This window comes from Haliaeetus leucocephalus, unplaced genomic scaffold, assembly GCF_000737465.1.
Source record: "Haliaeetus leucocephalus isolate CR32 unplaced genomic scaffold, Haliaeetus_leucocephalus-4.0 Scaffold162, whole genome shotgun sequence".
Taxonomy (NCBI): Eukaryota; Metazoa; Chordata; class Aves; order Accipitriformes; family Accipitridae; genus Haliaeetus; species Haliaeetus leucocephalus.
Window position 1 is genome coordinate 2,530,774 of NW_010972598.1, and position 23,869 is coordinate 2,554,642.

At 36.6% G+C, this 23,869-nt stretch overlaps 1 protein-coding gene across 2 annotated transcripts in view; it reads left to right on the forward strand.

The window, feature by feature from the left end:
• The window catches only part of RGS7 (regulator of G-protein signaling 7), a 261,391-nt gene that overhangs the window by 137,840 nt on the left and 99,682 nt on the right, over nucleotides 1-23,869 (forward strand). For both annotated transcript variants that reach the window (XM_010562608.1, XM_010562609.1), the window contains exon 3: nucleotides 15,847-15,897. In XM_010562608.1, coding sequence (XP_010560910.1) covers nucleotides 15,847-15,897 — 51 coding nt within the window. The remainder of the gene's footprint in view (nucleotides 1-15,846; nucleotides 15,898-23,869) is intronic.

A 23,869-nucleotide genomic window follows, 5' to 3' on the forward strand; every position in this document is an offset into this window, starting at 1 on the left:
GCACATCCATCTTAGCTCTGTTCAAGCCTTCTACATCTGCTTAATTCAGAAGAATTATCCATTAATAGCCTTTCTGATGCTTTATGCGGCAAATCAGTTTTCTGCTGGGAAATGTTTTCACAGCCACACTGTTTCATGAGAATTTTTTTGACATCGTTATCTGGAAGTACTGAAATACTATATTTTGGTTTTATTGTTTTATTATTATACTTCTGTTAGAAGCAGTCTTATAAGTCAGAAAGATGAAGATGAAACATTCTGTTTGTTTTATACTAAAAAAAGGCTTTGCCCCTGTTGAATTAAACATTTTGATAGCATTAAAGGAAAATATTTTGGAATTTTTCAGTTTGTGCAAAGGTTTGATGTTGGTGTTGGGGATCCACTTCATAACAAAATGAAGTTTGAGAGCCTCAGAATTTGCTGCAGGGTAGAAACTCTGGTGACTCACAAGTTGTGTTGTGGGTCATGAAGAATCCTTTTGAGGATGTGCTTTTGGCCAGGGAAGCTCAAAGAATAACAGAGAAGTTGGGGGCTTTGTTCAGCAACCACAGAATATGATCATCACAGAATCTTCATTATCCATTTAAATTGTCATATCAGAAATTATGATTGTAGGGTCCTTAGCAGAGGGACTCGCTGTTCCAATGTGTTTGAATAGCAATTAGTATAAGATGCTTCCATACTAAAATTACTGAATGATCTCTGCAACACCAAACTGTGGAGTAGCTTCTGCCTCCAACAATCTTCTGCTTTCCCTGATACTCTTGGCTTGGTGATCATCATCTTTGCTAAGATTAGAGTACAGCAAGTTTAGGCAGCACTAAAGGATTATATATATGTATTTGCTTTATATGTAGCAAGAGTTATTTGTGGGTGCTTCATCTTAACCTGTGCTCAGAGCTGTAATTTTCCTCTATTTTCTCAGTGCACACCTGTTCTTGTTTGATAAAGTTGTTGATCTTTGTTAGCTCGCTTGCTAAAAAGAAGAAAAAAACAACTAGCAAGTACATTTCTCATCAGGCAAGCTAAATGGTGATTTCAAAGACGTGATAAGGAAAAATTACTGAAATTTAAAGGTGTATTGACACTGGTGGAATCTTGTTGCTTGCTTTCTTTGAGTGACAGTCATTTCTAGAAGAATTACTTGGGAGGGGAGCCTCATTACTATTATTAAGAAATATGGAAATCAAAGTTTTAAAGTTGAATCTACAGATCTTTTTTAATATACTCACCTAAATTAATAAACAATCATTTTCTATTAAAAAACCCAACCATCAGTAGCATATAAATACATTCCAACAGCAATTACTTAAAACCATGGAATGTCTGTGTTCCAGAAATAGCGATGGTCAAAGACATACTCTTTGCAAAGTCAATAAAGGATGAGAGCTAGTGAATTTGAGATGAACAAAGTCTTCTGACTCTTCCTGGCTGGTTTGAATTGCTGCTGTGCTTGTGTGCTGCACAGCAAATTCACTGGTCATCTCTTGTTTGAGCAGCATGTTTTACTAGCTGTTAATGTGGCTAGCAAAAAAGGATCCTGCTCCCCTGAGATACTGCTCTCCTGTGAGTGTATGGAAGAAATGCTGGACCTTAAACTACCATATTTCCCAGTACCACATGGTGAGGGAAACCACACCATGCAAGCAGGGTCAGGCAGGATAGGGGTGGACCCACTGCTAGAGGCTGGAGAGCTCTCAAGAGGCATAGAGCAGATGAGCAGAATCATTTGCTAGTCCAAAAACTTTACACATGAGGATTCATACCATTGCAAATTGTTGCTGTGAATGCCGTGCCATCCACAGCAGTGTGCTCTGCTGAGCCTGTGGCAAGGATCAACAGGGCCAGTTTGGCAGCAGTAGAGGCAGAAACATGGTAGGTATGAGGAAATAAAGGAGGTTATGTGTAAGCACAAGCCTATATTCCTGTCCATTGGACATTGTTGAAAACAGTGCTGTGGCAGGCATTTATTTGTCTATTGGTATTTGACGGGAGCTCATTTCTATGCAGGGTCAAATAAAATTAGCATAACAGAAAGGAGGGCTAAACCAGCCTAGTTTCTAAGTATAAACCTGCCTCATGCAAAGTGAAGCAGAAATTGGAAGGGGATAATCTACTTAAGTCCTTCCTCCTAGGTGACCTATATCCATGCTCTTTTGCATCAAGAACAACAGTTACGAGTCATATTACCACTACTCCCTTTCCTCTCCAAAATACAGGGGAAAATGGCTCCATTCCCAGGCTATTCAGCCATGGGAAGTGATCTGCCTACTGCCATTGTTTAGGCTATTTGCTAGTCCAGGCACAAGTACCCTTTGCTGCTCTCCATCAATTTCTTATCTGTCATGTCAATAGGGTACCAGGAGAATCATATTAATCACTGTTGCTAGATTGAACAGAGTATAATTATTTCATGGAAAAATACTTAGAATTTTTAAATTTGGGGATTTTGTTGTCTTTTATTTCCTGTTGCAGTAGAGGGCTGCTAGCTTTACTTTTTAATCCATTGATCAATTCATTTTAGCTCTTTTCAGGATGTAAGAAGATTCAGCATGAACATGTTTTTCCCACACCTCTGCTTGCCCCTTCCCTCCCAACCTTGGGACCATATTGCATTCAGACAGTACAACTCCTTAGCTGACTGACAAATCTATTCTCTCCAGGGCCTCAACACACGAGTTGTATCTGCTTTCACCTTCCACTACTAAATAGCAGTCCTGGTACTGGATACCTATTTGCTTTATATTTCTTTACTGATCCTGCCTTTATTTTTCCAAGAGAGGGTATACCATCTGTTCCTGAGTCTCCAATTGATGGTTAAGGAAGAATGGTGGCGGTCAACAATTTTATGTAAAATATGTACAGGTCTTAAAATATTACATGGAGAGGCCAAAATACAAATAAATTGTTGTGTACAGAGGCTGGGAAGAAGAGGGGCAGAACTGGTCTGGATAGGTACGTGAATGGTTGAGTATATGTGTTCCCTTACCAAGGGGTTTTTTACATCTTGCTACTATTTATTCTTACACTGACAATGTAAACAGCAAAGACGCAACAGGTGCTAAAAGTAGTATTCACGTCACTACATACTCCTAGGCAACAGTATGAACTTAATTTTTCTCTGCATCATGTGAAAAAGGGAAAAAAATAATGAGCTACAGCCTCATCCTCACAAAGATCTTCTGTACTCATGAGTCTAGGTTATAAAAGACCCATCCTGTGTTCACAGTAAGACGCCATCCGTTCTCAGCTGTTTCATCCAAATGAAATAAAACATTGAAATGTACAGAAAAATAGTGTGAAGAATAGGATCCAGACTCCTTGATGTGTAGTATTATTTATTACACTAATAGCTACAGGTTGATCTTTTCAAAACGCTTCTCTGTTCTCTGGTCCCCAAAATCCACAGCACGGTATGGGGAACTATTATCTTTACTCTAGAGATAAATACAAGCCCTGTGACCTACCAAAGGTCGTATCATGGGCTAGTGGTCCAGCATTGCCCAGAATAATGTCTTTTTTGTTATTCTTCTACTTTATAACTGGTGGCTGAAAATGACTCTCTCCGCTTTCTCACATAAACTTCCAAGTGCTTCCCGTGAGCCAGCGGATTAGTGTATCAAATGGTAGCTCTGGAGATAATGAATGTAAGGGTAGGGATGGGAGAACACAGGAGGTTTTTACAGAGATCGTTAGTTTGTCCAGGCTCCAAGAGACATTCCTAAAATAGAGACATTAGGGATGGCTCTATGACCATTGCCAGAAGCTGATACTGGTGGAAAGCAAAATGCTTTGCTTCTAAGATGCATTTGATTAATGGTACCAAGTTACTTGTAAAAGCAGAAAGGCTGCTTTTGAATTCCTATTAAAATGTCGTAGACAAAAAGCCAATACCAACTACAGGGCTGCAATTAATATCTCGGAAATGCTCATGTGAATGTCCCTGGGGAAACAGCAGCAAAGGAATGAACTTGGTAAACTAAAATGTAGAGGGATTTATTTTCTCTAACTTTTACTTCTCAGTTTGCTAAGTTTACTGTGATTGGTGGAAGCATAATTTATACTATGGCTGGCATATATACTCACATAGATGAGCATATACAGTATTTCATTTTTCAATTTTAGACAGAAATACAGTACTTATTATGGATGGTATGATTAAGTTTATTTTAAACCCAAGAGCTGTTGATTGCATATTGAAATGGTAGTTCATGTCTATTTAATTTTTTGATAAATCTCCATTGATGGGTAAATCATGTTCAAGAATTTCAATTGTCAATACAAATTACATTTCAATGAATCTTTGGGAATTATCCTCAAGAGCTAGCAGATTTTGCCTTTACTGTGACAAAGGGCTTGAGGTGCATATGTAAAGAACTACCATGAGCAGAACCATGAGATTTTTATTTCTTTGAGAAGAGACCCAGTCATATCTGCTTCAGACAGTCATGCAGCACAATTATTGACATTTAGAATAAATTAATTCATAATCTCTGAATAATGATGACAGACTGCAAATGAACAATATGCTGAATTTGGTGGAAGTATCGAGTTGGAGCAAAGATCAATTTTATTTCTAACACAGTTCATTCCATTCTGCATGATGTAAGTGATTTTTATTATGCCAAGTAACTGAGCATAATAAAGTCTTGAAACAATCCCATATTTTGGTAAAAGCTGAATGGGATTAGATTTTCAGTCAGAAAATGCTCCAAAGTATAGGTACCTACAATTTGAATAACTTCATTTCTTTTCCTTTTTGAAAATGTAGCCCTGCAGCAGATCTTTGAAGTGTAAACTCTGAGACATAGCAGTATTAAAATAATCATGGATCTGGAGGAAATAGCACAAAAACATCCAGCACAGCTTAATCAAAAATAGAAATTAATTTGAACTTTCTGTGGTCTATTGAATATTAAAACATTTCATTTTTCAAATAGAAAAAAAGAAGCCTTGAGCAAAGTTCTGATCACAGTCAATGACATTTCTGGTGTAACACTTGAATATTAGGATTAAGGATGAAAGTTTCTACTCAGCTTCAGCAACTTTCTTGTATCTTATATTTTTTATTTATTGCTATTAGCTGAAGAATAGCTAGACTGTGCTGGAGGCCATGGAACAGTGGGACCTATGTGTTAAAAAATAAAAGTACTAAAAACCCCAAATGATTACTTTGGCCAAACAAAGTATTTTTATTCTGCAACTCCTTGGCATTTTGTCATGAAATCTGTGTTTCGGGGCTTTCTGTTATAGCCTGTGCCTCCACGCTGGGTGGTATCTCTGAAGACAAGTATTTTGTGCAACTGTCATTTTGTAGAATTTCTTTTACTGAGATGAAGTTTCCCATTGGAGATGTTTATGTAGCTGTGAGAATGGCTGGCTAATGAGCAAATTCTTGGGGAACTTGTGAGTTTCTGCAGATCATCACATTATGCTGTTGTACTTAACATCACTGAATCTTCCTGAAGGATGTATTTTAGTCAAAATAACTAAATTAAATAGCTTGGGTTATTGAGGAAATCTGTGATGTTCAAAAGGGGTTTTTGGACATCAATTTTCAGAGTCTTAAGTGTAGAGAACAGTAAGAGCATGAGTCACTGAAAGAGTGTTTTGAAATAGCAACGGTGGAAAAACCTATTTTCAAACCAGCTGTATAAATTAACTATTATTGTGTAGGAACGCCTTGTGAGGAAGGAAGCACGTTGACACTGTTGCTGGGCAAATGTCAAAACCATAAGTCAGAGTGTGTCCTGACTTTCTTCCTGGAGTCAAAATCACAAGTCAAATCACATATAATTTATATATTTATTCCTGTTACCCCTGAATTAGGACTTCAGGATTTTCCCCTGTGAAAATCCCCTGTGAATGTGAAGTGCCTAGCAAAAATTACATTGCTGCCTCACTTCCTTCCATTGCCATCTGTGTGTGGGTGTCTTTGGGGCGCAGGATGGCAAGAATTAGAAGAACCATTTCAGAAGGAAAATATCATATTTCTTAGAGATATTGAAGTGGAAACTTGAAAAAAATACAGAATTGCTTGAAGCAATAGCGTGGTGAAGACTTTCACAAAACCTTTTTGTTGAACTTGGAGGCTGTTTGTTTTTACACACTATTTTCAAACTGCTGATGTAAAAGAATAAGAAAGCAAAACTTTATTGTGGCAGAGATAATCTCAGGCAGCTTCTACTGTGTTGCAAAGATTATCAAAGTGCAACTTGCAGACACTTATTGATAAGTGTATGAGAAAAAGAACATATTTGACTAATAATGATATGCAATTTTGTAAAAACTAAGAGGGCAGAAGCTGCAGTATGTGATGACTGCTACAGAAAGTTAGTAAGGTTGATTTGGATAGTGCCAGTGCTACTTTGATGAATATTTTTTTCCAGCTTAGCTTTCTTTTCAAGACATTGTAATTGTGAAATCTGCAGAAACACTGTAAGTAGTATCTCCAGCTAGATACAATGTGTATTTGTATGCATTCTTCAAAAAATCCCAAATTAAATAATCTGCTTTTATGTTTTAAGCAGGTATAAACTAAAGTAATTGAGATTTATGCAAATCATAAATTTAGAAGACTTTATAATTTAGGCATGGACACCTACTATAGATAAGAAGGGGTATAGAGTTATTTCCAGTGGTTGCTCCTATCTACAAACACTGCATGAAATAACGTTGTCTGTTCCCCTCTGGCTCCACCCCAACACTGTTTCTGCTTGGCAGCCCTTTAGCTCTGGGGTCTCACCTGTCCATGTTCGCCTGGAATACTTAACATATGGTCTCACCATAGTCCTAGCACAAGCTTATTATTGTTACTTCTCCAGAGGAAGAAAGCCATGCAAATGACCTAGGAAATGCCTTCATCTAGAAATTTCAGCCACTGCTGAATTACTAAAAAGCTCCATTTCAGTAATTGCATACAAATACATAGGATAGAATTAGAGAATCATAGAATCATTTAGGTTAGAAAAGACCTTTAAGATCATTGAGTCCAACCATCAACCATGCACACTAAACCATGTCCTGATAAAGGGTAAAAAACCTGTGCCTTGGTGATACTTTCCTCTGAGAAGCTCTCCATCATGAAACTAACAATACATTGTTCTTTTGTTAATCTGAAAATTGCTTGCTCATTAAGAAAGAAGATTTAGCAGGTGATCAGTGAAATTTTGTGGTGTTTTCTCAGCAGTGAACTCCAAAAAATTGTGCTTGTCAAAACTACCTGTTTTCTATACTAAGTTGTCAGCAAGATATAGTGAAACATCTAGTAGACGTAAAAGGAAAGCCAGATGAACTATTTATGGTAAGTAGCAAATTTGTCCCTCAAAAATGTGTTGTCAGTTTTCTTAAAGTATTCTTGGATGAATTTTCAGAGTTAGAGTTCAATATAGTTAGGCAATAGTGATGTTATTGTTGCCTTTTTACATATTATTTCAGGAACTGGAGGACAAACTTGGGACAACAATCACATATCCATTTCCTTCCTGGCTTTTCTTGAGGGAGGCTGCTCTTGCATTCATACACTGCTGTGTACTGCACCAGGATGCACTTACCAGTACTGTTCTACTTTCCATAAACCAGCCTTCACTGCAGTAGGGAGGGGACTCCAGATGCTCAACTCTCCAAATGGGTGTCCTACAGGGTAGCAAAGAATTTATTTTCTCCTGTTATGTCCAAAATTATTTAACACAGAAGTGTTACAGCTCCAGCAAAAGGAATTAAAAGGGGCCCCAACCAGAATTCCTGAAGACTGAGGTGGAGACACTCAGGTTCAAATGTCTGAAACCCCTTGTGTCTGAGCAGAAATTTGGACTAAGTTGCCTCACGCTTTAGAGAATATAATCAGCAGGCAGTAGAGATTGTTCTCTTCCATGTGGAGTTTCTCATTCTTTATACAAAGAAATTACATGGTCACTGAGAAAGACAAAAAAAATTATTCTTTAGACTGGTGGCTAGGCACTCGCCTACAAGGTGGGGCATTGATGTTACAGAACAGCTTCATTGCCTGTTGATTTACAGAGTACACTCTAGTGTTGGCAAGAGCATGGACACATGCTTGGTGTTCAGAGGGTTCCTGTTCTCCACTTGGAGATGGATCCAAAACTGTTTAGAGGATGGGATTTAGAGAAAGAGTTCCCAAAGGTAATGAGGGAAGAACACGATGAGCTGCTGTATTCTTGGCTATTTCTCTCTTCATAGTACCCAAATGTGCTTGCATGTGTTTGATGGGTGAAGAGAGGAATTGATTGAAAGGAGAAGAAGGATGTGCCATAATGATGAGGAAAACTGAAAGTGACTTAGCTTCTAATCTTCTTTTACCATTATTTAAGATTTCTGATGGACAGGAAATCAAGTAGGTCTCACTGATAAGCCTCATGGGCTCCTTGCTCATCTCGGACTTTAGAATTTTTGCTTGGAGTATACATACAGTATTTAAAAATGAAGTGGTTTGGTTTTTGGTTTTTTTTTTTCCTATTTGGAGATGAAGATTTCTCATAAATGAAATTTCTTCAGGGAGACTTATGGTGTTCTGAATTCTGCTTAGATTTCCTGTGGGTTTTTTTTCCCCCCACAAATACTTTTTACATAGAAGATGTAAGATTTTGTTGTCAGGGAAATGTACAAAATAGTCTTTTCTTTATCCATCTCGCTTGAACGTTGGTATTTTATTATAGTCAAACAAGATCATATGGCTTTACATCATTTTGAAGAAAAGCATAAAAATTCCTTTATAATAGAAAGGCTGTGCTGGGTTTTCATACCACTTAGTTTTTCTAAACAGCATCACTCTTGTCTTGCAAATGTTCAGCATGAAGCAATGTTCTTCAGCAAGATGCTAAACTCTAGTGCTTATTATAATAGCCTTGGGATTAGAGGGGTCCCATCTGTGGTTGCTGGTATATTGCCAATTATGCACAGCTAGTGTCATCTGTAAAACAGTCACTTGTGGCTGTTGAAGAGATCTAAGTAGAGGATGTCTTTTGAGATGCCTTACAGATAAATGTTGCAGCATGGAATGAAGCAGCAGTTTCTTTTGCTGGAGAAGACGGGGGGCTCTGTGGATTGGCCCTTTTAGGATAAAGAGTGGGCACAGATACACAGCCATGATTAATTACCCTTTTAGTCTTTATGAACTGGTGTTCTGAAGCTTGGTTATGAGAGAGGGTGTGACTGCAGAATTTACATTACTGGAATTTGTTGGTCAGTACTGTTGAGTGATTTCATGTAGGTATGGAAGTGGAAGAGATTTTTCACATCCTGTATTAGCTCTTTCACAACATGAAAGTAGAAGAATTTTCCCTTCTGAAGCAGAGATTCAGTAATTTAACAATATCAAGCGACACGTTCTTCACAAGGTTATGCTAGCCAGAAGTACAGATCCTTTCTGGTCTTCTAGGCTTGAGTATTTCGGAGGATTGCTTACAGCATAGAATGAAAGGGTCCAACTCAAAAGCAGCAGGATGATTCATTTGAGGGTTTTATTTCTGCAAATTCCTGTGTCCATCTTCACTTGAAAAAAAAAAAGTATATTGCAGCTTATATTGTTTTAAAACTAAAAAACTGTAATTACTTCTGTGCTTGAGTAGTTTCCTTAAAATATGTCATATTCTCTGTATAGTTAGTATTATTCAGATGGATTTTAAAATCTGCAACTGGGTAGAAGCTTCCTTGAGGTGTAAGGGGACTCAAACAAATGTGTGGTCCACCTCCAATTATAGTAAGTCAAAAAAGTAAGTTTATGCATTTGTTTTTATCAATAATTTTAAAAAGCAGGTGGCAGAAATAAGTGTGTGAAAGTTGAGATGAAAATTTCCTTAATCAAACTGCACTTTGATCAATGATGTCTTTCTTTTAAAAATCAACCCATTTAAGCAGTAAAGGTCAGTAGGTTAAATATGTAAAATGTAATCAGCAATATACTCAAATTATCAGTTTCAGATGTTGCCACTCATGGTAAACAATTATACCAGATTAGGTCTAAAAATTTGTCTTACATTAATCCAAAAGTATAGAGAAAAGAAAGAGAAAACTGGTAAATACAAATATGAGGTGGAAAGCATTTAAATTAGTATGAAATAAATCCAAGTTTAGTTATGCAGCTTCTTTGTGTCATTTCCCTTATCTCCCCTTTTTACCATCACAACATTTATTACCAGCTTACTTCTGAAACTAAGAACCGGGCAACCAAAGCACCTCTGAATACATTTTCTGTTAGACTGAAATCCAATGCAGTTTAGTATTGACTAGAGCCATAACTTATGGGGAAATAACTCCTTGTTCCTTCAAGCACTACTGCAATCCCAGCCTCAGAGAGAAGTCCCTGCACCCTTCTATCTTTCACCTTTCTGTGCACAGCACTATCAAGTGATGCAAACCTTCTCTTTGCTCAGCTGTAATAGACAAAGGGAAAAAAATAAGCTGAATAATCCAGTATGGATCCAAATATATTTTTCCATAAGTATATTAAAAGATAATATAGCCATTGCTTTTCTTCCCTCTGCCCTTCTGTTCTGAAATATGTGGTACTTGACTTCTTTCAGATGTATGCGTGCAGAATTCGTACACAAACTGTGCTTCTCAGAGAAAGAAAAGAAATTGTAAAATATCCGTGCTGATATAACGGAGTGACAACATATGCTATGGCTTGTGACTGTGAACAATTCAGGGACAATGCAGATCTTCTTGTCCCATTCACCAGTGAAAGCCCTTTCTCACAGAGTCCAACTCTCTGTTAGAGAGCAATTTTTGTGAGAAAACAGCTAGTGCTGAGAACCTGATATGCCACCAGTCTTTACAATCTCCCTGCTCATCTGATCCAGTTTCTGTGTTTCCAGTAGCTGAAGCAGTGGTGAGAAATGAAATTGCACATTGTATTTTTTTCAGATACTCATGACCAAGGATTTTGAAGTCTGTATCAGCAACTAAACTTAATTTCCTGATGTATTGCCATGAAGTAGTGTGACAAAGCAACGGTGTGGAATTTGGAAGTCATAATGACACAATTCCCTCCTCTCCCAGTGAAAAAAAAAATGAAACAATGGAGATGCAGTGCTCTTTCCTTACTAATTTAGTAACAGTCTTGTTGTCTTAAATTTAGAAACTGGTACTTTCTAGAGTAATGTTTATTAGGTTTTCCCTACTGTGAGTTGCCCTGCATAAAATTCTCCAGGTTCTCGAGACCAGGTGGTGGTGAAGCACTGAAGGTGACCCAGCTGATCAAGAGGCTTCCTGAAGGGAGCTCCCAGATGATCTGCTACTGCCTTTCAGCAAACAAGCACCCACCCAACAGGCCCAGCTTCCCAGCTTTTGCAGCACAGGACAAACATCGCAATGTTTATGTGGCTCTTGAGAGTTCAGGTAGCAGAAGTCTTGATGAAGACAAAGTGTTTGCTGGATTGTCAACAACAAAACGCTCTCTCTTAGTATCACTAATGCAGGGGAGCTTCCTGTGTCCCTGTCTCTCTTCATCATCTGTAAATACTCTGAGGTCTACAAGTAAAAAACAGAAAGATTTTAGTTACTAAACCAAGATATTAGCAATACAAGAGTATTTTTTTACAAGATTGAACCTGTCTCCTTATGAAATAAGAAATCATTGAGTAAAGTTTCTCAGTGGTCTCATGGTTTGTGATACCGATTAATAAAACAGACTTACTTGCAACTTGAACCTTCTTCAGCTAAATACGTTTTTAAATTTTTAAAAAGATAGAGCATTTTGAATTCTGAATTTCTTTTGCAGAACTACTATCATATCTTTTTGTTGTCAAGTTAAGCCTTAAATGGCTTGTTGCATGTATGCATAACAAAAAATGGATCTATAAATTCTGTGAAATTTTCTGTAGTTCAGAATCAACACATTTTTGAAATGCATTCTGTAAAGACTTGTTTAAAATAAAAGTTTTTTTCTTGAAAGCTAACCTTAGCATTGCCCTGGCCTGTATGACTTTGACTTGGAAATTAGCATTGCAGAGTTCAGCGAGCACACTTTCCACAAAAATATTTTCTTAAGATGCTGTGACGGCTTCAGCAACTGCTAATTTTAGACCATTTCATTTAAAATTAATCACTTGTGGAGTTTTCAGCAAGTACATTTTACAAAGAACATGCTTGAGTCTTTTGTTTGTATATGAATGTAGATGTAGTTTTGCCTCTTTCCTTAAAGAAGTTGAAAGTCTCTTATATTTTGGACTTGAGTAAGATCTTGTGAATTTTATTGCCTTTATCTGGATAGGTGCTGGCATTTAAGGAGTCTCGCTGTTGGCTCTCAGGCCCTGAGCCTGAAAAACACCTTCTTTCGAATGTTTGCTGCTTGCGCTAGCTTTAATTTATTATTACAAATGATCACTTTGCCTTGTCCAGTTTTATTTGCTATAAAAATTGGCATGACAATTGAGGGTTTTTCTGGGGTTTCAAAATTCAGTTGGCAATTTAACTTCAGTCTTCCGCACCTTACAGATCTAATAGCCAGCTTGCCTTTTAGCTGCCTTCTGGAAGTGAGACAGGGAGACTTGGAGAACTTAGCCTGAGAACCTACTTTGAAGATATTATTGGGGTTTTGTTATCACACATCACCAGTGACATTAAACAGTATACAAAAACTGAGTATCCTTCTGACATGGCAAACATTTTCTATTTTTTTATTGTGGAAGTTTTCCTTTTCAGGAGAGTCCAATACCAGGGTAGTGGCTTCCAAAAAATTTATATAATCTGACTAGCTTGTCTTTTTGATAGATTCATGGTGATAAGACAGATTCAGGTTTGAAGGTTAAAAATGTTTTATCATGTAAGTATTAGTTCTTGTTTACAAATAATGAAATCTGTAATCTTTGTCATCCTAATTCTTGGATTATAATTCATGTAAATGTGAAGTGTGGTGTATGAAAAAATGGCATGAATTTCCTGGTCACCAGATTTTCAAAGCTAAGACTCAAAGGAAATACTGTTTTCCTGTAAAGCATTCACCTGTTTTGCTGCCTTGTTCTTTTCCTGAGATAAGAAATTATAGTAATGATTTTGCTTTTAGAAACACATTTGCATAAGTAATAAACCTTAGAAAAGGGCACAGAGATGATTGAATGAAATCATTTTGTTGATTAGACATTAAAAGTAGCAGCTAAAAAATTGCACGGCAAGCTATACAAGATAATACCTTTATTATTCTTTTTAGGACTAGAATTGGCCACAAGATCTCCCAAAGGAATATGAACCGATAAATTTCTCACTTGTGATATGACAAATTACTCACAACTTTGTTTTACTTGAATAGCCTTCACACTAGAAGGAGAGTGTTCGTGTTAATATTTATTCATCTGGGCTTTTGTCATTGAAGTCATGCAGCTGAAATCATCGGAGTGTTCGAATGTGATAGCTGGCTTAAACTGCTGTTCAGGCTTTCAGGTACCAGGGGAATGGCTTCAGTGTAAAATGTGAATAGAGCAGTAATGATCTTTCAGAGTCAGATGATGCAATTGTCAAGAAATCCCATTTCCCGCTATTATATATAATAAGCCAGAAGACAGTGTAAAATATGGAGGTGAAATTTCTGATGTGTAGACCATGTATGCAAATGTGATGCCAAGAGCTGAGGACTGAGGAATATGGTGTGTCACTGTAGGAAAGTTTTCAAAAGAGGCAAAGAGGAAAGAAGCATTTCCAGGTGAGATAGATAAAAAGAATAGAAAATTTCTTCACATATGGTACCTGAAAGATTTGAAGGAAGCCAAAGTTAAGAATCGGTATTCAGAAATGTGCTGTTGTTTTTCTAATTACTTTTTGCCTCTGACCTGTGAGTATTTAGGAAAATATTTAGGGCTGACTAATGTCTCTAGTCAGCTGACGTAAAAATATAACTAGGCTTGGAACTGTGTCACTGAAGTCTATGAAGTTTAATCTTATACGAAGCTAAAATTCTTCCTTCGGTGTCAGTCTCATTACGTGCATACATATAAATAGAGGGCAGAAATTTTATTTATAAAAATGCATAAAAATAGAATATTTTGAAGTAGGAATATCTGTCTGAAACATTTTGTACACATCCCACAGCATGCAAAGGTAAATTGCCTCATTTAAAAAATAATTCCGTGTAAATGTTATGAGAAATGGTGCCACTGGAGTTTAATATCTATCAAAATTTAGACATGTAACATAGTAAAGAAAATCTCTGCTCTGGACATGGTTGTAAAATCTCCACAGTTTTCATTGCTATGTAATCAATTTAGTAATGCATACGCCCATGAAAATTTATGATATAATTAACTAGGCTTTGTAAAATATGAGATAAAGCTATTTACTAAGTGTAATAAAATAAAAGCTACAGGATTATATTCTTTAAGAAAGTAAGGAGAAATAAATTTTCTTTTTTCTCTGAAATGCTTTTTTAAAATGTCATATTCATTGCCTTAATACTAAAGGAAATTATGCACTATGGGAACTACAGGAAGAAATCTGAATCTAGGGTGTGACAGGGGAAATATCCTCCACATTCTAATGTTATGCACTATTGTCCATTCATGAGATTTGTTTCATATTTGTGTAGATTGTGTAGATTTTTATTATCTTCCTAAATTTAAGGTTTATAAAAGAATTATGTTGTTATGTCTGCTGAGAAATGGATGAACAACTTAAGCATTGGTTCTGTAAGGAAGTATTATGTGATATGTCTCTCTATTATGTTGCTTTTCGGAACTGGAAGTATGACGCAACCATTGTGAAACATGGAGAACATGCTCATAACCCCAGCTCAGTGTTTCAGTATGTTTTCCCCTTAAGACAATTTGATTATTTAAAGTTGCTTAAATCATGAATGTGTTTGTCTTTCTGTCTGCAGAACTGCTTCGTAATTTATTTTGTAATTCATGCTCACAGTGGGTGAAGTCCAACTGTAGCTTTCAGTCTGAAAAACAAGACTGACTTCAGCTTATGATTTGGCACACGGAGTGCAAAATGTGATAGGAAGTGCATGGCCAAGAGTAGGAATTAGGAGGTGGGGTTAGAAGGATACTCTGCGAAAGACAGTGGGGAATCTGGTATCGAAGGTGTTAAGAGGCGAGGAATAACATGGGACCTTAAAATAAGGACAGAAAATTAAATAGAAAGAAATGGATAGGCAGTAAGTGAAGGGATACAGCAGAAGAAGAGAGACTGGAGTGGTAAGGAAAGAGCTTTAACACTAGGGGAAAAATGAATTCTGTCAAGAGCTTAGCCGTGAGGCGGAGTTTGAAACATTGGTAGCACACTCTTAGGTAACTGAATATGCTTTTACTGGTAGCCAGCAGAATGGGTTGAAAGTCACTACTGCAGAAGTGATAGTTAAAGGTAATAAAATCAGAAGGCAAAGTTAAGCACCATCTGCAGCTCCTAAGAGGAGCTCATAATGCCCTGTATTAGCCCCAAGGAAGTTTTTAGCCTCCAGCATGGCCTGCAGCATATACTCTATATATTTCATAATCACAATGTGTGTTGCATTTACATTTTCTGGGGTTCATTTGTAAACTAATTTGGAAGGTGGGGAAAACTTAGTATTAACTTAATAAAGTGTTTGTTTTTCTGTGCAAATTTTGCAGTAATGTAATTTTTGGAATGCAAGCTGTTATCATACCCTTAATGCACTTCTATTACATTTTGTGAGTCTTGGCCTAAAGAAAGAAGCAAGTGGTATGTTTCTTTGCTAAAAGAAAACTAAAAAAAAAGAAACTAAAAAAAAAATAGAATTCTCTAGTTTTTTCTAGACTGAGCAAAAAATGTAGATCTCTCTTACATAGTAGAACAATATTAATTGACCTAGGGAACTGAAGAATAGGAAGAGAAAACTTACTAATCTAAAAATGCCTATTGTTTTGCCTCTAGGTTCAGACATTGTTCAATGGTTAACGAAGAACTTATCTATAGAAGACCCAGGTAATTTATCTTTTTTTTTTCATGTCTGAAAATACTGGTTTGTCTTTTTAAATGATTGGACCTGACTTTGTCTTCTGTTTCAGTGGGGGTGGCCAGGCAGTATTTGACCAGTGTAATTTCAATAGCAAAACAGACAGCATCAAACCTTAGAAATCTTTGCTAAGAATCTGAGGATATTAGTTATCCATTTTATTGGGGCAGGTACCAGGAAACAAGATGATGGCCAAGAATGAAAATGATAGCTGCTTTAATTAGTAGAAAATCAGTTAAGTTCTATTCCATGAGGAATTTACTCAGTGTCATGCTAAATAGTGCATTAGATGTGCTGCTTTCTTAATAGAATTTTCCAATATATAAAAAATAAATAGAATTAATAAAATACACTCTTGTACTGTTACCAAGAGCTGCATTTGTATTCTTAAGTTTGGACAATTTTATAGCATCTTAAACAGAAAGCGAACTGTAAATAAAAGCAGTGTGGTGAGGAAGAACAGTTCATTCCCTGATCACCTGGGCTGGAATGTGAAAGTAAAGTTTTGGTTCCAAGTTCTGCCACAGGTTTCTTGTGCAGCCAGCAGCAAATGCAGTTTGGTGCGTATCTGATATTTATTTCCCTGATTTACAGGAATCTTGTTACACGATCTGAATTTTTCTGGAAAGCAGTGATTTCTTGTAGAAAATGCCAGATGGCAGAAATAAAGCATTCTGTGGAAGTTCCTATTATCTTTTGGTTAGGGGAAAGATAATCTTCCTTCTTTAAAGCATGATCCAAAATACTTATTTTTCCTTTCTCCATTTCAGACTTTTGGGAATGGAATTTATGGGGCTTTTTTTTTTTTTTTTAATGTGTTTTTCTGTCCTATTAGAAATGAAAGTATGAGCATTGTGGAATTCCAACAAAAAGTAAAATCAGTGTGTTGAAAATTGTGACTTGAATAATGAGGAACTATTATAAATACATAATTCGATATTTGGAAGTAGCCAGTTCACATCTTATTGACATGTTACATGAAAGAGATCACTAATTGCTTCCAGTTTTATGTAACTTTACACAGAGTGTCATATGTTTGCTTCCTGAAGATAAAGTGGAGGTTGCTAGAGACCTGTCTGTGATACTGTATTTGTCAGTTGTCAGCTACAAAACACTCACCTATCTATATTTATCAGAGTTTTCAAGATTGCCATTCTATGTTTATTTGATATGGAAGCTTAACTTTTATTTGTTAAACCAGAACTGCAATACTAGGACAGGCTGTCATTCGGATTATCTGGCTGTTGCAAAATTTGGAATAGAAGAAACCTCAAACTAAATGGAAAACATGGTTCCCTATGTTGATATCCAATTAAAATTAAACAAACACACAAACTACTAACATATGTAACCAGAACACCACAGTAATTTAATTTAAGATGGGTTTTATCCTCTCAGATTGCATGGGTGGAAAAAACTATCCACAATGACAAAAATGTCTTATGCATGTCGGTCCCAGTCCAAAGTCAGCTATCTGGAGCTGGCTGGATTCAAATCTTCAGAAAGCCAATTGCCCTAGAGGCTGCCTTTGGGTAGTGCTCAGAGTTGCCAGACAGCAGTGAACTTGACAGATGGTGAGCAAGAGCTATTCACACGACAAGGCTTCTGAAAATACTTGGTTTTGTAAAATCTTTTAAGCGTGTGACTTTTTGTTCCAGTTCTAGACAAGACAATCTAGAATTTTCCGTGGAAAAGCCCAAAATTTCTGTGGACTGTTGTCACCATAATTTGAATTTCCAGTATCTTCTGTCCACTTTTCACCAGTCTGTCAAGGTTTAACTATGGCTGTCTTTTAACCAACCCCCCCCGCCGCCCCGCTTAGGGTCCTTTTACAAAGGTCTTGTGAAGCTGTGCAATTTTGTGGTGCAGAAATAAATAATGCCTGTATTTGCACTGAAACTTACCATCTCCATCTAATTCCAATATCAGCAACATACCTGTAAGAGCAACATAAAGTAGACCTTGGTTCACATATCTTAAGAGTATATTCTACTCTGTCCAGAAAAATTCAAGGACTATTTACACACCTCATCTACCAGTGCTGTAAACTACTTATGTGAGCAAGGCATGCAAATTGTGATTTAAGGGGTAAGTAGGCAGTTAGATGCACAGAATTATACAACAGTCCAGGTTAGAAGGGACCTCAAAAGATCATCTGGTCCAACCTTTCATGGGAAAGGGAGCCTACATGAGATTATCTAGCACCCTGTCCCATCCCATCTTGAACACCTCCAGCGATAGGAACTCCACCATGTCCTTGGGGAGATTGTTCTAGTGATTGATTGTTGCCACTGTAAAAAATTTCTTTCTTATATCAAGATGAAGCCTCTCCTTGTGCAAGTTGTACCCATCGCCCCTTGTCGTCTCAGTGTAGCTCCTTGTGAAGAGAGCCTCCGTCCTCTTTGTAGCTGCCCTTTAAGTACTGGTCAACTGTGATGAGATCCCCCCTCAGCCTTCTGTTCTCCAGGGTGAAAACACCTAACTTCTTCAGTCAACTTGTTCTTTAATAATACAAAGAACTAGTAAGAATGAAGTGACATCACAGTACATTAAAAAAAAAAAAAAAAGACGTTACATTTTGTAGGGCAATTTTTTCCTTTGTTTTGCATAGGGAATACAACTCTAATACCATTTGTGTGGGAATAAAGAAGGCTGCTTTATGGATAGTGGGAGAACAAAAAGCAGGAAAAGGTCTGGCAGCAACATTTGCTTACACTATGTTAATAAGTGTAAAGCTATTATCTGGAAACAGCAATTTCAAGTAAAAAATAGTTACAAGTATAAATTGCCAGTCAAAAAAAGCCTGCACATTTTTCATAAATGGAAAATAATTTTCTGTGGAAGATTTGAAAGATTTTGGCTTGCTGCAGTAAAACTCCACCAAGAAAATAAACTGGAGATGATGGGTGGATTCTGCTAAATTATACCAGATTTGAAGTTATTTCAGTGGAGCAGAGTAGAGCTTGTGCCCAGAATAGCTGTGCGCAATGTACAGTTGCTGTTATATTGTTTACTTTTCAATATGTACTTAAAAAATGTTTGTGTTTCAGCCTACAACTCATCTGCAAAATTTTAAGGAACAGAAATTATCTGAGTTATTTTTAATGTGGAAGTTTAATTAAGTCATAAAAATAAGCCTGATCTCAACCCGAAAAGAAGCAATTAACTGAGTTTACAGAATTGTAAGGGCTTGTGGTTTGGCACTTAGGCATGTGTTTGTTGAATTGACCATTACAGGGTAAGTGCTGACTCTTCACTGATGGTGCCAATTACTCTTAATGTGGAAAATCTACTCTGTTTTTCTACATTGTGTTTTTCTTTTTAAAGTGATAATTAGTGCCATGAAATGTAGTAGACCGACCACACTAGAGACCGAAACCCTTTTCCCCCCTAAGGATTAAAAATAGAACAAAGAGGGTAGTTGAGCTGATTTAAAGGTGTCAGCTGAAATTGCCAAGAGCCTAATTCTGTACTAGGTTCTTGCACTGATTTCTTTGATGCCCTTTGGGCAGACACATGATTTCTCTATTCCCTAGCATCCCAACATGCCAATGGTAAATCATGCTGTTGTCTCTTTAAGGAGAAAAACCAGTGTCAGTTTTCAAGTATTTTCATAATGAAATGTGTGTTATTCACAAACACGCTTTTCATCCTTGAGTCAGCCCATGAAGAATTTCTAACTAGGTGGCTCAGAAAGAGCCTTTAAGAGTTGATAATATATTTAGCCATCATCCCCTTGTTCCTTTACAATGCCTTTATTCCCTAGTGTTGCTTCTTTAATTCACTCACGTCTGCAAAGCCAATTGAATTTGGCTTAAGGCACTTCATTATTGGATGGTTACTCTAGCAGAACCACAGTACTGCAGCCAGCTCCAGAACGCACAGCCTTTGCATTCAGATTGCCTTGGTCCAGCTCATTTTGGCAGTCTGTTGAAGGAGTTTCCTCTTGGACATCAAGAATTTCACTAAGTCAAACGTATATGACTAAATCAAACTTTGTAAGTTATAAAACAAGACTGTACCTTGAAATAGATACCCTCCTGTGATTTTTCAACTTCAGTTCTTGCCATTAATAGTCTTTTCACTTAACTGATATAGCTTATTTGTAACTAGATGCCCACCAGCAGCCATCTAAACTGTGGTCACTAATCCAGTGCAATAAAAAGGGAGGACTCAGTAGCACAATATCTCTTTGTGTTTCTTCCACCTTTCCCTCCTTTGCTTTGTAGTAAAATCTCTCTCCAGCAGCTGCTGTATTAATAATGACCTTGATAATACACACTACTTGCTCTAAAGAGTTAGAGGAAAAATATTAGGGTTTTTATTGGAGCTTAGGAAATTTTACTTGAAAAATTGGTCAGCTCTAAGTTATTTCTGCCCCCTTCTCCATGTATATGCAGTAAGGTAACAGCAAAGAGCAGGAGCCAGACAAGATGTTCTAAATGATTGCCATTTGGGAGGCAGCACCAGACAGCTGCAACTGAAGGGGAGGTTCTTCCAGAGTCTGCTAACAGAGAAAAGAGCCTCTTATGAAAAGGAAGAAAGTAGGGAATAGAAAAGTCACACTTATGTTCGTAGTCTTTGCATTAATCAAAACTTGTGGAAATACATCAAGAGTAGAATGCATCCCATTTATCAGCTAAACTAAAAAAAAAGCTGATAAAAGTAATTTATGCTGCCTGCACACATACCATAACCCTCATACTAGGAACCCAGGAACGCCAAGACACTCACTTTTTTCATATGTCTAACAGAAACTTGGGCATGTTTTATTCAATGAGGCAAAGCTTGTGAACCTTCGTCAAGTCTAGTGTAAATACCTTTCTAATTTTCTTCTACTGGGTGAATTTGATCTGAGCTTGTCAGGTCCTGTAACATTTAAATGGAATAATGACTTTAATTTCAGATGAACAGAAAGAAAGTAAAACTCAAATCCTGCTTGGGAATAGAAAATGTCAAAATTTACAGACACTGCTTTAGTACCAATAGTATTAATGTTGTGATACTCAAGCAAAATAAAAATGTATGGGTCAGTTTTCCTTTAGTTATGTGTAGCATGGGTGGCACTTACCTGTGTGTGGCAATCGATGGGCTTTTAGCCACTGCTGTGGTTTCAGGACTGCAATGGCAAATGTTCACATGCAGAGGTTATTTTATTTGTCCAAAGCCTTTAGACAGATTTTTGAAATGGTGAACAGAGGTGTATTGCCTGCAATTCAATTGTGACAGGATAAATCAGATTTAATGGATTTGATGTTTTTCCAGTGAAGCTTTTTCCAATTTTTGTATAATCTGTTACCCTGCGTAGATGGCATGTGTTAGGAGTGTCTCCCAAGAGCACAGAGAGCAGCAGGGCCAGCCTGGAATGAGCTTTCAATCTACATATGTTCTGGTACCGTTTGAGCAGCCTCTTTTCCATGTGGTCACTCTTGAAGGTGATTAACATGTCCCTAGGTTGGCCAGTTTATTTTCTTGCTTGCAGATAGGTGGTAGGCTACATCAGTGCTCATTTCAGATTTCCTTTCAAGAGGCAGACATTTCTTCTGATATGTTTAGTAGTGTGGCAATTGGTTAAAAGCAGTTTTTTATACTCCAGAAATGGAGTTTCTGACTGGTAGAGATGCAATGAGTTCATGGTATCAGCGACAAACCACTTTCTTTGCATAGACAGGTAGGTCAAACTATCACAAACTGTTTCATTATTCTAAGTGTGTCTAAATAAAATTCCTCTTCCCTGGTTGCTTTAATGTGGCATTATTTTACAAGATACTATATGAAATAGTTTATGGTTTTTTTCATCCTAGTAATTAATACACCCTGCTTGTAGGTAGCAGGATTTATGTAGAATACAACATTGTAAACTCTGAAAATCCCTTTAGAAACCACTTAATAAACAGTGAAAGATATTATCTTAAGATGTTTATCGATATAATAGGTTATATTTGCCGGGTACAAAATAGGTCTAGTCTAGATACTTTATCCTATTTATCATTAAAGTAATTTTATAAACTTTTGAATTACCTATAAAGTATTAATAAATTGTATCTGTTTAATTTATAAATGAATGTCCATATTGGAGTAATGGGTAAAGATCACGAGTATGGAATTTGCTGCCTTCTAGAATAATTTGCTGTATAATGGTAAGAATAAAATTATATTACTGCTATTGGAATGACAAAATATGTGTTCTGTAACATTGTTTCTGTGACCAACCTGTTTGCTATTGTCAATAGCATACTAATTCAAAACATCTCTTTTGGTTCTAATTAGGCTTTGTGCAATCTGATTTAGTGAAAGGTGTCCCTGCCCAAGGCAGGGGGTTTGGAACTAGATGATCTTTAAGGTCCCTTCCAACCCAAACCATTCTGTGATTCTATGATTCGACTATAACTTGTGTGTTATACACATTTCTTATATAAAACAGAACTCTATCGATGTTTGCTTACTTTTGGTTAAAAACAAACCTTCAACTGAGCTTTTAAATTTCATTTTTCTGAACACTAGCCCTGATGCCATGGTGATGTCTTCAAAACTATTTATTTTTAATAAGAAATAATTCATGCCTTTAATATTAAAGTATCCAAATTCTACTCAAAATTATTTTAAGTGGTAAGTGTAATACCTTCACATGGCATCCAGTCCTTCTTCCTTTGTTTTAGTCATTAAAGGTAAAATTCCAATCCCACAGAAGGCTGGAGGTTTTCTCATTAACTCCAAAAGAAACAAGATTTAACTAGATGCCCTTCAAAATATGATTAGGTTTAACATGGCCTTTAAGCTATGTCTCAGGCTAAAATCCAAAAGCTAGTTTATAAAAGGTGTCTGATACCCAGTTAGATTTTAAAAATTGAAACAAACCAACAATCAGAATTTTCTTTGGAATTCAGTAGGCAGTATGGGCTTTATTTCACTGAGGTCTTTGAGAGGCTCACCGAGTGAAGAGTAAGAAAGAAGTACTGAATAGAATACAAAGTACTGATTAGAAGTCTGAAGAAACGTACTCAGATAAAAAGTTAACGCTAAAACTATTGCCAGATCCAGACTATAGAAGCTGAAAAATCAGTAAGCATTAATTTCAAGTAATTTCACTGGAAAGAACTTTAGAAGCTCTGTTGTACCAACTGAAGGAACGTATTTCATCCTTTCTGTCACAGAACAAATTAGGCTATAAGAAATCTATATTACACAATTGAAATCTTTACCCATGAAGTTACCTTGAAGAACACAGCTTCATCATAAAGCTATATATAAAATAAGCTATTCAAAACTGATACTGGCTTCTCCCCAGTGATTTTTAAAGTCTTGAAAGCTTTATAATCAGTTTTTAAAATCGAATCCCAAATTGGGCAATTTTTGTTCCTTAGTTTTCATTGAAAATTCTCCACATTGTTCTTCTAAGGAACTGGTGTTCCTAAACTGTGTCTCTCCTTCCAGGTGTTGTACCAATCTCTTTTCCTCGATGCCATTGCTCAGAATATGGAACCAATATCTCAGCGTAAGGCAAATGTATATAAGGCCAATATTAACTTCCTACTGATGCATCAGATTTTCAAAATAACTGGCTTTGGATACCAAATCCTGTTGATTCGAAAATATTATCCATTCCTCATTTTGTCTGCCTCCATTGTAACTCTCCATGCTAGTAGCTGCCACTTTTTGGTTATTCAGCATGGTCAGAGACTATTATGTTACTGTCTTTGTTAATAACAATAAAACATATATTTATTGACTTAACTGAGCTAAAGACAAAAGTACAGCTGAAGAATAATAGAAAAGGTATGCCTTTTTAGGGAGAACTCTGATAACTTTTAGAAATAAAGATCATTAATTAATTGCATAAATTAAATTATAATGATATTCGTAATAAAATATTTTATCTCATTTTTACTAAAGTTACTAGGAATTTTTGTGCTTTTCTTACTGTTTGACAGCCTCCTTCTG